Genomic DNA, 13,647 nt, shown 5'->3' on the forward strand with positions numbered 1-13,647 from the left:
CTGAGGAATCCTGCATTGTATTTCAGAGGTACCCGGGGGGCCCTCCCGCGTAGATAATCAAGGCGAGGAGAATCCCCAACTGCTGTGGTACTGTCTTTGGCTCCAACAACAAAGCACAATTAGAGGGGTCAACACAGCCAGTGAGTTGGGGAGACGGATACCGGTATGTGTTGAAGACAAGGTTGCAAGCAGAAACATTGTATGGCGAGCGTTGGAACGAACAGTGTATGAAACATGTGTGATAACTAACGCGAGTAAAGTTGAACTACAGATGAGTGATTGAACTTTGAAGCAAAGAAATGATACCTTTGACAGAGTGGTCCGGCACCACGTGTGTGCTCAATCGAAGGTCTCTGTAAGGTATCCAGCTGAGAGTTGACAAAAGTGAAAGAGTGGCAAAGGATTGTGAATCCAAGTGGTCCTGCGACGGGTCAGGAAAATCCTGCTCATAATCGAAAGTCTTCAATGTTGATACAGTAAAGAAAGTTTATAACAAAGTGGATAAAGTTGGTCTGAGCCCGGCAGAGGGAGACTGATTAAAGCTTTTGTGTCAAAGCAGATCTGAGGCGGGATCTGGGGTGAACCGTTAATCACCCGAGAAATTGGACACTTGAAAATCCTGAGAACATTGTGTTAAAGTGGACCTGAGCCCGGCAGAGGGGGATCCGAGGTGAATAGTAAATCACCTAACAAAATTGTGCATATGTGACATACGAAAAGGAAAGGAACTTTATTGTTTGTTTGTTGCATCAGCCCTCTGAAAGAAGAGACTTTGAATGGCAAAGAGACTGTTAGCACAGAAGGCCATGATGTGTAAGTTTTGAACTGCACCCTCGTGCTAGAGAAGCCAAAGACTGTGATAAGCTCAAGTGTGGCGCCTTGTCCTGTGCTGAAAACGTGGGGAAGGAAAGCCAATGGCTTGAATATCCTGACATATCATTTCTTGAACACTTTTCTTTTGTATAACATTGTTTCCCACACTATTTGTATTTAGAGGTACGGATTGGCAATAAGTTCATTAGCATAGGCTCCTTTATTTTGACAACTAGGACTGTGTTATAATTGTTTGATATTCATAGCTTGCTCCCATCTTTAAATTTAGGATTAGATAGGTGTTTTTCAAAAACAATTGAAGTTCAATAAACACCCTTGAACTGTGGTCACTTGTGTCTGTCTTACTGTTGAAACAATAGAAATTAGATATACAGTTACCCGTCCCTCTTCTGTGCAGGTCTGGTGGTCTCTCTCATAATACAGCACAGATACTGAAAATAATACTGCACTAGGCAACGTACATTTCTCTGAAAACCTTAATAGTTTATTAAACAATTTCTCATCAATGTAAAACACAAAAACTGAACACAATCAAACGTTAATGCATTTAAAAACGTGTGGGGTTAGTCAGAATGTGGTTATTTCATCAGTGAGACAAGTCTAAATAATTCATACATATTAGGTCTAACGAGGTATGCTTCTAGAAAAATACACTGTTCAGTTGTGTTCAGATTGTTACACTCAGACATTTAATAATTGCTGTACACAGAAGGTTCTTTCAATGCATTAACCTGCGGGATCTACAAAAAAGGACTCTATTGCCCGTTATGGGATGTGATCTAAAAAAGTATTGTCGATACAATGTGTTTCGGCCTTTTCACACAGCGAAGGGCCTTCATCAGGATGGAAAGTGGAATATGTGTGTGCAACTGGTTTGGTTCTCTAACCCTTTCACTTGTGAATATCTGTAATGACACAAAACAAACACATAAATGGAAATTGAGGGGCATTGCTATGGAGAAAGGCACGCTGATTTGTGTGATACCCAACAAGGGGAGATTACTGACTTGAAGACAATTGTAACACATGGGGAGATGGTTCAGGTTATAAGTCCATGCCGTTCTGCACGTCAGGCCATTCTAGGTAGGTATTAATCTTACTTCCAGTTTGCACCTGAACTGCGAACACTATGGGCCTCATTACGAGTCCGGCGGTAGCCATGCCGGAAAAAAACAGCAGGCTGCCGCTGGACACGAAATACCATTCCGCCTCCGTGATTGCCAGAATCAAACGGGGCATTACAACCCTGGTGACCCGGTAATTCCAGAGGCGGAATTCCATAAATCCCCATTCCCATGGAGTCCCAGAGGACTCCGTGGGGGTGGGGAAAATGGTAATACCGATTCTGTCTATGACTGAGCCATTGTTTCCATTTCTGCCTGCAGGCGGGGCGCGTTACTCCACCTCCCACCAGCAGAACTCGGAATCAGCTGGTCCAGAAACAACGGTGGCGGCGGATTCACCGCCACCGTTGTTTCCGGACCGGCAGGGTCGTAATGAGGCCCTATGTCTAAGTACATAATTATACAGGCACTTCTATTGTGCCGGCAAATCCATTTCTAGTGGACTTTATTACTGACCTTGAGCCACTGTTTATAGGCTGAAAGTGGGCGACATGAGTTGGATTCACTAGATGTCCTTTTTCCTTCTGCGATTCTACTGATATACTGTAAACGAAAGGTGTCATTTGTCAGTACTCTGCTTTTGCAAACACATCTATTGTCAATTGCTAAGGAAATAAACTGTGGGAAAAAACAATCCCAATATGCATACCATTTGCTGATTACAAGTGCCTTCACCGGGTGATATAGTGACGCTTTAGTGTCTCGATCTCCTTGTGTCTACCGCCGCCACCATTCTGAATATACTTAATATTAGTAACTTAGATCGTCGATCGTGCACCGCTTCTAGATTCCCCATGGTAGCTAAAATTCTATGTAGCGAGCTGTTCAAACGCAAATCCGCCCACAATCATATATTGTGAGCGGCACTGTTACATGTATCTATGTAATATATACACTTATCGGGTCTACCAACCGTTTCAAAAGCAGACTCCGCACCGGATGCTATATTGCAAAGTACACACTACCGTTCATCAGCGGAGCATGACTAACACACATCTGCATTACTGGCAGGGATACAGTGAGAGAAAATTATAAGACATAATGCCCGCGTCACGGGGAAGTACTTGCGTCAGAAAAACTGACTACATCGGGCACTGCCACCCCGGTTCTGGACGCCCAACAGTTTTTTCGGGGCCATGGCCGCAGCGGAAGGAACAGGAGACGCCAACAAGACCAATATGGAATGAGGACCCACCAGTGGAAGAACAGGACTTATCAGGAATGTTAGCTCTGATCTTCAATCTCACGGCACACCAACTATCACAAGAGGAAATTAAGATACTCCACAAAGGATTGTTTCGTTCCAACAAGAAAAGCGGATCAGTTCACCACAAACGTGCAATTAAGAAATCTTTTTAGAGTACTGAAACTCAAATAATTCTTTAGAGATTGTGACAAAGACGGGATATCCAGTAAAGCTGGTTTCAGACCACCCTCCACCTTTGTTCCTCCAATGGAGAGCCCTGTGCCCCAACCTATCCACTTTTGAGAACAGGATCCTTCATGAAACTAAGCAACTCCCGACGAAAAAGAACTATTTGAGAGACAATTTAGAAAAAGAAGAAAGATATGCAATACATAAACTAAACAACAATCCTGAGTTCCTCATAAAACCTACAGATGAGGGCAGGGTTATTGTGTTATGGAACTGGAATGACTATAGAGAACAAGCATTGAAGTTACTGGGCAATACCGACTACTACAGATGCCTCAATAGCAATCCTACGGAAAGACTCCAAGGAGAGATTGCCCGTCTAATGCAACATGCATTATCGGAAGGATGGATTGAGGAAGATGAGAATTGTTTTTTGTGTAAATTACATCCCACAACTCTGGCCTTCTATATACTACCAAAGATCCACAAGAACACTGAAAAACCACCAGGGAGATTTATTGTCTCGGCAATAGGATCCATATTGGAACCACTGTCCCAATATTCAGGCTTTTTTCTACGACCTTTTGTTTTAAAAATGAAATCGTATATTCGGGACTCAACCCAAATCATCAATATCCGCTCTACCCTACATATTGGACAAAACAATCTCCTAGTCACCTTTGATGTGGAAAGTCTATATACGAACATTCCGCAAATGGCCAGCATTGCTGTAATGTGTACCTATTTAGACCAATGCATCGAGACAAAGAAAAAAGTACCAACAGACGTTTTATTCTGGAATGTATCAGACTAGCCCTGATGGAAAACTTCTTTTTCGAAGATACTCTTTTCAAACAGCATGGGGTTACTTTTGCTCCTGATATAGCAAACCTGTATGTGGACAGCTTTTAGGACCAGTTCCTATATCAAGATACAAACAGCCTACTTACATATATCAAAATCTGGAGGCGATACATTGACGATGTCATAATGATTTGGACTGGCAGCGTGAGGGAATTGAACATCTTTCTGGGTTGACTCAATAGCCGTGACACATTCCTAAAATTCACCATGACCTACAACCTCAAGACAGTTTTGTTTCTAGATCTTATGGTGCTAAAAACAAACCAAGGAACCTTAGGGACAATTTTGTTCTGTAAACCAACAGATAAAAACACTCTCCTACACTATACTAGCTACTATCCATTGTGCTTGCAAGCAAACTTACCGTACGGACAATTCCTAAGAATTGGAAGGAATTGCTCTCAAAATGAAGAATTTATGAGACATTCAGGTATCTTGGAGAAAAGATGGGAGACACAGGGGTATCCAAGGACAATAATAAAATCAGCCAAAAAAGAGCATGCCACACCCCTAGAGAACTTTGCTTGGCAACCCGAGAACGGGCACAAGAAGAAAGGATTAACTGTGTGTCAATTTACAGCCCGATTAGTAATGCATTGAAAAATGTTATCCTAAAGAACTGGAAAATATTACAAACACCAGACTTCTCTCCTCCAAAACCAGATTTTGCCTTCAAGAAGTCACAGAATCTCAAAAAAATGTTGATTTGCACATATGAACAGAAACAACTTGGAAATAGATCCATCTTCAATGCATGGGGACTGCCTCTGGTAGTGGGCCAGAACAAATGTGGCATCTGCTCTGTTTGCTCACTTACCTGCAATATGAAAATGGTGGACTTGTATAGTTTGATATGGCGATACAAAGATCTGAATATTTGCAAAACTAAATGGGCCATTTATGCAATCAGAAGTCCATACAATTTGCTTTATATTGGTAAAACAAAAAGAGGTTCGCCAAAGAATCTGTGAACACAGATCGTGTCTAAAGAACAATGTTCCGGTCAAACCAATGGTGGAACACTTTCAGGCCAAGAAAGACAAGTCTGAAAAATGTGTTTGGTTTGTGATTCAAACAATGCTGGCTTTATCGCGTGGGTATGATCGAGACACACGGCTTCCAAAACTAGAGCAACGTTGGATTCAACAACTTGGCACAGTTGAAAGAGGCCTGAAAACAAGTATTGAATGGAATGTGTTGCTTTATCCATAAATGTGTGTGAACACTATGATATATGTAACTATGCTCAATCACCTGATGGAATGACAAAATGACATGTACCCCTAGAAGTGACACATATTGCTAAAGATCTGATGTGCACTCTTTGGCTAACAAGCCCCATTTTATTTTGTTATTTGCTGTATACTGAGATGTTATTGGTCAATTCATAGCACGGTGACCCATGAACAATAATGGTAGGCAAGAGGAGATACCCTGAGAATGTGTGATTCCCCCTGCACATTCACTAATAAATATTGATCAATGCAGAATAAGAACAACTGAGATCTGTCTCCGCTAGAATGAAAATGTATGCTCCTTGTAAGTGATCTGAAATATAACTTTGCAATCATAGGAATATGTGAAGTATGCACTATCCAAGAAAATTGCATGTATAACCAAATGACGCATTGATAATGTCAACAAAAAGTGTACTATATATTGTATACAAGACAGATGTAACAATATGGCCAATAGATCTCGACTAAAGAATGAATCTTGTGATCATAAAAGAATAAAATAGGATAAAAAAATCCCTAGCAAGCGAACTTCAGAGAAATTTGGGATTCAACAATCCCTCGAACAGTCATACTAATAGCAATGAGGATCAGTTAGCATAAGATGGCAGCCCCATTTTTTTTTACCATCCTGACTTCCACGCATTAGGCCGTCAGCGTGAGGGAGAAAGGACCATGCACGGTTGTTATGGTAACCATAACGCTATAGATCTATGGAGATCGCAGTGTCGCCTTAGACGGTCTCGGCGCGCTACAAGCTTTGGTACAGAGTTTTTCTGAAGTGAGTACTTCCCCGCAATGTGGACATTATGGCTTACAATTTCCTCACGGTATCCTTGCCATTAACCTTGATGTGTGTCGGTCACGCTCCGCCGATGAACGGTAGCGTGTCCTTTGCAATCTGGCACTGTGTCTGCTCTTGAAACAGTCGGTTGACCCGATAAGTGTATATATTACATAGATACATGTAAGAGTGCCGCTCACAATATAGGACGGTGGGCGGGTTTGCGTTTGAACAACAGCTCGCTACATAGCATTTTAGCCACTCTGAGGAATCTAGAAGCGCTGCACGATCGCTGATCGAAGTTACTAATATAATGTATAGTCAGAATGGTGGCGGCGGTAGACACAAGGAAATGGAGACACAAGAGCGTCACTATATCACCCGTTGAAGGCACTTGTAATGAACAAATGGTATACATATTGGGATTATTTTCTCCCACTATCAGTTTATTTCCTTAGCGATTGACAATCGATGTGTTTGCAGGAGCAGAGCACTGACAAATGACACCTTTTGTTTACAGTATATCGGAAGAATCGCAGAAGGCAAAAGGACGCTTAGTGAATCCAACTCATATCCGCCACCTTCAACCTATAAACAGTGGCTAAAGGTCAGTAATGAAGTCCACTAGAAATGGCTCTGCCGGCACAATAGAAGTGCCTGTATAATTATGTACTGAGACAGAGTGTTCTCTCTTCACAGGTGCAAATTGGAACTAAGGTTAATACCTACCTAGGACGGCCTGTCCTGCAGAACGGCATGGACTTATAACCGGAACCATCTCCCCATGGGTTAAAATTGTCTTCAGGTCAGTAGTCTCTCCACGTTGGGTATCACACAAATCCGTGTACCTTTCTGCATAGCAACGCCCCTCAATTTTCTATTTATGGGTTTGTTTTGTGTCATTACAGATATTCAAAAGTGAAAGGCTTAGAGAACCAAACCAGTTCCACAAACATTCCACTTTCTGTCCTGATGATGGCCCCCATTCACTTAAAACAGGCGATCACTTGGATATGCGAATCTCCTTAGGAAAGGGCCGAAACACATTGTGTCGACAATACTTTTTTAGATCACATCCCACAACGGGCAATAGTCATTTTTTGTACGACCCACAGGGTAATGCCTTGAAGGAACCTTCTGTGGACAACAATTATTAACTGTCCGAGTGTAACAATCTGGAACACAGGAGGTCTGAACAGTGTTTTTTTCTAGAAGCATACCTTGTTAGACCAACTATGTATGAATTAATTAGACTTGTCTCACTGATGAAATAACCACATTCTGACTAACCCCACACTTTTTTAAGTGCATTTACGTTTGATTGCGTTCTGTTTTTGTGTTTTACATTGATGAGAAATTGTTTAATAAACTATTAAGGTTTTTAGAAAAATGTATGTTGCCTAGTGCAGTAAGATTTTAAGTTTCTGCACTGCATTAGGAGAGAGACCACCGGACCTGCACAGAAGAGGGAGGGGTAGCTATATACTGTCATTTCTATTGTTTTTACTGAATGACCCCGTTTTGAGTTACGGTCGCCCTTTATAATTTGATGTCTTACTGTTTACACCATGCCTTCTGTACAGTAGACACACCACAGAAGAAGCATATTCCTGAGGGCTTCCTTCTGTGCATTAGAGATGTGCAAGGAAACACCTAGGCTTTCCCCCTGAAACAAAATCAGCATACGAGGTAAACTGCATATTCAAAATTATTTTGTGTGAATCGGGACCATCGTTTGCTCAGGTTGGGGCAATAAGCTCTAGTGATGCTCTTTTGTTGATTGGGTAATTTTGAATGCCTATGTGTGTCATTGTAATGTGTTGAGCGATTTATGTGGCGAGGTTTCATTATATATGTTTATATGCACTATTTCTTAAATTTTTCAGATTAATCGAGCACCAAGTTTTGGAACTGACCAGAAAATTGACTTTGATGTAAAAAAAGGGGTTTTACTGAATGCCTTAACCCTTCTTAACATCAGGTGAGCTGCTGCCCTTGTTTCAAAAGTTGCTCCTTTAAAGACAACAATGCATTGATAACAGAATAGCTTCTTTTTTCGAATTACCTATATAAGGGTATCACAAATAACATTGACTGCTTATTTGTTTTTTATTTTATTTAGCAACTGATCACCCTTTCCTGAATGCACTCAATCAACAGTTATAAATAATAATGTGATGTTTCAATAATGTATTCATCTGTATGCTAGTACACATCTTTTTCTTATGTTATGCTCTTAATATTTGCTGCCTCTGTATGTGTTCCTGTTGCATCTATACATATAATAATCATACCTTCAGGTACACATGGCTCTGCCAACATACACATTTAAATCCATTGGTCTACAGAAGCAAAGATATTTCAGAGTATATTATCATAAAGTGTTAAACATACTCGAGAGCTCATAAAGCGTTATCTCAAAACTTATATTTTGTTTTTAAAACATCACTAGCAATTTATAGTACAATTTGATTGGCAACTTTGGGAATACTGAACATTGAAGGAAATAGTTTGTACTCCATATGTGCCTGTGTCCAGAGCCACTTGCAGCAGTTTATATGAGATTGCAAGATGTCAAGACCTTCAGACAAATCCAATGAGAGGCACCTAACCACTCATGACTGACGCCACTGTGCTTACTTTTCTGCCCACAGGTAATACAAAGGAAGTTTCATCCTTCCTGTAATTAATATTTTTCAGTATTCATAACCATATCTCATTAAAATGTATATAAACTGATTCCAAGAAGGTGCCCGCTGGAAGGACCATGCAAGCACAAAGCCTCATCAGTATGGCTTCCGAAAATAATGATGCGTTACTCCTATGTCTGGTTTTGATCATTTAGGGGATGTGTATAACACCACCTGGAAAACTTTTGGTTCCAAATACAGCCTACGGATGAAATGGGAAACCATAGAAACAATCAGAAATGAACAGTGGTATCATTGAGAGAGTGGCACACTTGGGGGAAATGAAAAGTGTATATCGGAGGCTGTGCATGTGGTGTTGATATGGAGCAAGGTAGTGCCGTACAAGAACAGAAAAAGAGGCAGTGGTAAATAAAAAGTGCCAACTCCGACCACGTGAGAAAGAGGGACGCCTCGGGTAAGTGTTGTGGGTAATGCGAGTGACACGCGATTGAAGTAAACGGTTCTTTATTGGAACAGCGTGGAAGGGGTTAAGTGCTCGGAGGCCCTGTGTAGAGGAGTCAGAGACTAAACAAAAGAAACCGATGAGATTCACTTGAGGGAGGAACGTGCTAATTAGGGCTTCACTGAAATCAGAGGTGAACGGGAGGCTAGCTCTGGGGCAACCTGCACGCCTTGGAAGCAAGACGTCACGGAGCACCACAGGTTCGATCCCCGGGTCTGCGCTTAGAAACCTCTGGGTATTAAGTGCGTTATAAATAACCTATCATATCATATCATAACGCAAGGCATTGTGATAACATGCATTAAGTAGAGTTACTAAGCTCCCCAGGGTGAACTGGGGATCTGCAGGCACAGGAAAAAAGTATGCAATTGAGATTTCTGAATCCAGCAATACTATGACTTCAAGGCATTTAGGAAATATTATATGAGGCAGACTCTGGAAGACGCCCAGAGAGAGTGAAATTAGGCCCCCACAACCATATTTTAAGTGCTGTGACATATAGTGTACATCTGAGAGGATGAAAGAAAGGCAACATCAAGCCCCTTGGAGTCGGGGATCTGTTGGTCACCAGAGCTTGAAAACAAAGTGAGCATATATAATCCAGATGCCAAAGGGGAAGGGAAAAGACGCCCCTGCATATTCCAAACCAGTACGCCATCCAACAGAAGGGGGTCTGCAACTTGTTGGTGCCAAGGGATAATTGCAAAAGCAGGCCCACAAACCCAATGGCCCATTATGAATAACTGAGAGGCGACTCTAGGACATTCGATACCACAAGAATCTTTTGACTTCCTATGGAAGAATATCCCAAAGCTAACTAGTCCTACAACTACGGGAAATGTGGTATAAGGTACTAGTTCAATGGCATTATACCACACACACCCTACATAAGATGTTCCCTAATAAGTCACCTCAATGTAGGAGTGGCTGCATTGACAGAGGAGATTGGGCACACATCTGGTGGAATTGTTTAGGGATGAAAGCTTATTGGGTCAACATAATCATAAGAATAGAAGAGATGTTTAGCTTAAAGCTGAATTTGGAGATGAATGAATGCTTGTTGGGCTATGGGATCTGTAGAATAGACCATACTCCAAAGCTCAATTTTAAGCTTATATGGTATTAATAATGGCAACATTATTAGTGTTGGTGCAGAAATGGAGACAGAAAGAAGCCCCAACAGAATATGATTGGATAATAAAAGTGTGGAATTGTGTTGCATTGTAATGGGTTACATGCTCAATTCAAGTTGAATAAATAGGGTTTAGATAAGATTGGGTCGGGTTCTATCATTCCTACAAAAGGATAAATGGATTCCATTGTGCCCACAAAGGTTAACAATATTAGATATTTTGTTAATGATAAAAGCCTATTTAGCTCACTAGTACAACTTCTTTGGATCCTGTGGGGAAGGAGGGGCAGTGAAATGGGGTTTGGGAGGAACAGTGGGGAAAGTTTTGTTGTAATGTTGTAGAAAATGGAAAAGCTAATAAAAACAAATTAAAAAGAAATGTATACACATTGGGCCTCATTACAACTAGTGCGGAATGGGTTTAACGGCGCCGGTAATAGTGCCGCCGCCGTTAAACCCACTCCGCACTATTACGAGGTTCCCTCGCGGGACCCACTCTGGACGTCTGGTTTTTCCAGACGTCCATAGCGGGTCCCGCAAGGGGACCAGGGAGCTAACAACGGGCCCGTAATTAACAGGACTGTTGTTAGCTCCCTCCCCATTCCCATTGAGCCCTATAAGGGCTCAATGGGAATGGGGAAGGACCGGGCCCGGGTTCCCTGAAGGAGGAAATACCGGGCCCTCCGATGTCGGAATGGCCTCATATTTCCCCATTCAGGAACCCGGACCCGATTTTGGAGGCAGCCATGGTGCTAATATCACCATGGCTACCTCCAAAGTCGTAATGAGGCCCATTGTCTCTGTTGTCTCCTTCCATCCTAGCATAATCTAGTGGGTGATGCAAAACATTGACCATGTGCTGGCCTTTTATGCTTTACCACTCCGTGCAGGTTCTATTGAACTGTATAACTTGATGCTTATTAATTGTGCACCTGAGAATCTTAATCTCAGATACGGTGTACCTCATAAAAAGTAGCATACTGACTTTGATTAACTATATGGCATTATGTAATCTGAGTGAGGGCAGCCCTGTGCTGGAGACTCATATTGCTGTTATTTTGGCAACAGAGTATCTCAGGTACAAGGCCAATACAGCTGTAGGAAAGTCTATTTGGCAATAAATTAATCCTTGTAATTCAATAGTGTTAAGCTCAACACCTGGTCGCCTTGTCCTCAGTGGCCACGGGCACTATGTTCACAGGCAGATACGTTTTCAGGCCTGTTTCATAGAGCACTGGTGGCCTACGAACACGCACCTGAGGGAAGTGAGTAGCCAAAAGTGGTAAATTAGAGCCTCATCACCTAAGCTTTCCTTTTCCTTTTAATTTTGTTTTGCCCAAATGGTAGCACAAGAGCCACTTAAGTTGCAAAGCATTGCTAACCCAAGAAAGAAGCCTGGGTATTCAGTAGAAGGATATCTGATGACATGCTAACTGGAAATGCTCAGGAATTCATTTGCTGCATCAGAACATTTTATTTTGTGTGTTCCTGGGCCATTTAAACCAATGTGTGTTTGTTTTACAATGATTCTCCCAATGAGGAGGAAAATGCTTTCATCTTATATTGGCAAAATTATCTTTCCTTTGCCTGTACACTGCTCATCTGTGTGTCAACTCTCCCATACACGGTTGCCAGATTGAGCTATTTTCCCAAACAATTAGGCTACTTAAAAAACATTTGTGCAGGAAATTAAGGGAGTCTATGGGTTGTGTTTTGGGGCTATTTTGGGGTACTCTGCATGGATAATTGTTTATTCACAATCCATGCTTTATTTATTTACAACCATGCCATGAAACCATGGCTCACTCATGCTCTCCTTATTTCACACTTTATGATCAAATAGAGGTCTTTTGTTCGTGCTTCTCATATTTGTAATGATATTTGTGTGCACAAATATCAGTGCTCTTTCATCTTGTACTATTTAGCAATTTCACTTTGGCCATTTCATGACTTAGACATAGGAACGTGTTTAAAGGGGTCAGGGTGAGGGAGTCTTGTCTCTGGAACCCCATGCCACTGACACTATGCTGTCGCCAACTTTGAGCTCTGCCCTCAGCAAACCGGAGGAGCTCGAGGAGACTCCCACACTGTCCCCCAACATCCAGTCGGATAGATACCGTTGGAGCAGCTTTGTGAGAATTGGTTGCTGCCTCTAGGAGGAGGACTACTCTGTGAGTAAGTTGGTAATATATACAGCAGCAATTCCCTTCAGCCTTTCATGGCAAAGGCCTGCCATGCTTAGGTGATAAGTGAAGTGGCCCAGGTTATCCGCTTCCCCATCTACGAAGAAGAAAATACCCACCAGGAGATTGGTACTGCTTTGAAACAAAGCAACGCAGTGTGTGCTTTATTTGTTTATGACTTTGTAAGATGTAATCGTAGATTTATTCACATGATTTGTTTTCCTTTTTGTATGTGCCACTCACGTACTGTCACACAGACATCTGATTGTGCTGTTCGACTGAGCAGTTTCACTTCGGACATGTCTATATGGCTCATCTCCCTAACAAATCACGGCAAATGATACCTAGCATTTATTCTCTGGAACCTAATATGGATTTGATTCAAGCTCATCATGTCCCCTCCTATTCCCTTACCCCATGTTTTTTCCATGCATACACATAAACCAGTCCAACTTCTGGCACTGGTACTTCTGCCAGCTGTTTTGGCAAGCCCAGTCCTTGCCCTGATACAGGGATGATCTCTTACAAACTAATCTAGGGAAAGTCTCCACACCACTAGGGGCCGCTTGAACACAGCTAAAGTCCATTACACACCCACACCTCTGCTACATCTAGGACCTTGCACCATCTCTTCTAGATATTGCCTTTCCTGTAGACCTAGCCATATAGTACTGTATTTTTCTCTCTGGATCTGATGTTGACTGATAACAAATTACAAATAAAAACATGCATCCATACAACCTCAACCACTATCCCTTTCCCTCATCCCAATTATTTTTCTCACCTCTCATTTTGGGCCCACTGTCTAATCCTCCTTTTCCTTTCACCTTAACACCTTTTCCTTTCACCTTAACACTTAACCCTCACAAATATTGCTTGAATCCAATGTACACCTGTGCTCACAGACATTCTTACACTATCCTTGATCATGCTATTACATCTTTCCACGGACCCATTGCTGTT

General features: G+C 41.9%; 1 protein-coding gene across 4 annotated transcripts in view; it reads left to right on the forward strand.

Moving 5' to 3' along the window:
- Positions 1 to 13,647, forward strand: part of TTLL7 (tubulin tyrosine ligase like 7) — a 2,250,822-nt gene that overhangs the window by 1,237,382 nt on the left and 999,793 nt on the right. For all 4 annotated transcript variants that reach the window (XM_069641609.1, XM_069641612.1, XM_069641610.1 and 1 more), the window contains one exon: positions 8,103 to 8,197. In XM_069641609.1, coding sequence (XP_069497710.1) covers positions 8,103 to 8,197 — 95 coding nt within the window. The remainder of the gene's footprint in view (positions 1 to 8,102; positions 8,198 to 13,647) is intronic.

Source organism: Ambystoma mexicanum, chromosome 1q, assembly GCF_040938575.1.
Source record: "Ambystoma mexicanum isolate Mex_15411 chromosome 1q, UKY_AmexF1_1, whole genome shotgun sequence".
NCBI classification, from domain to species: Eukaryota; Metazoa; Chordata; class Amphibia; order Caudata; family Ambystomatidae; genus Ambystoma; species Ambystoma mexicanum.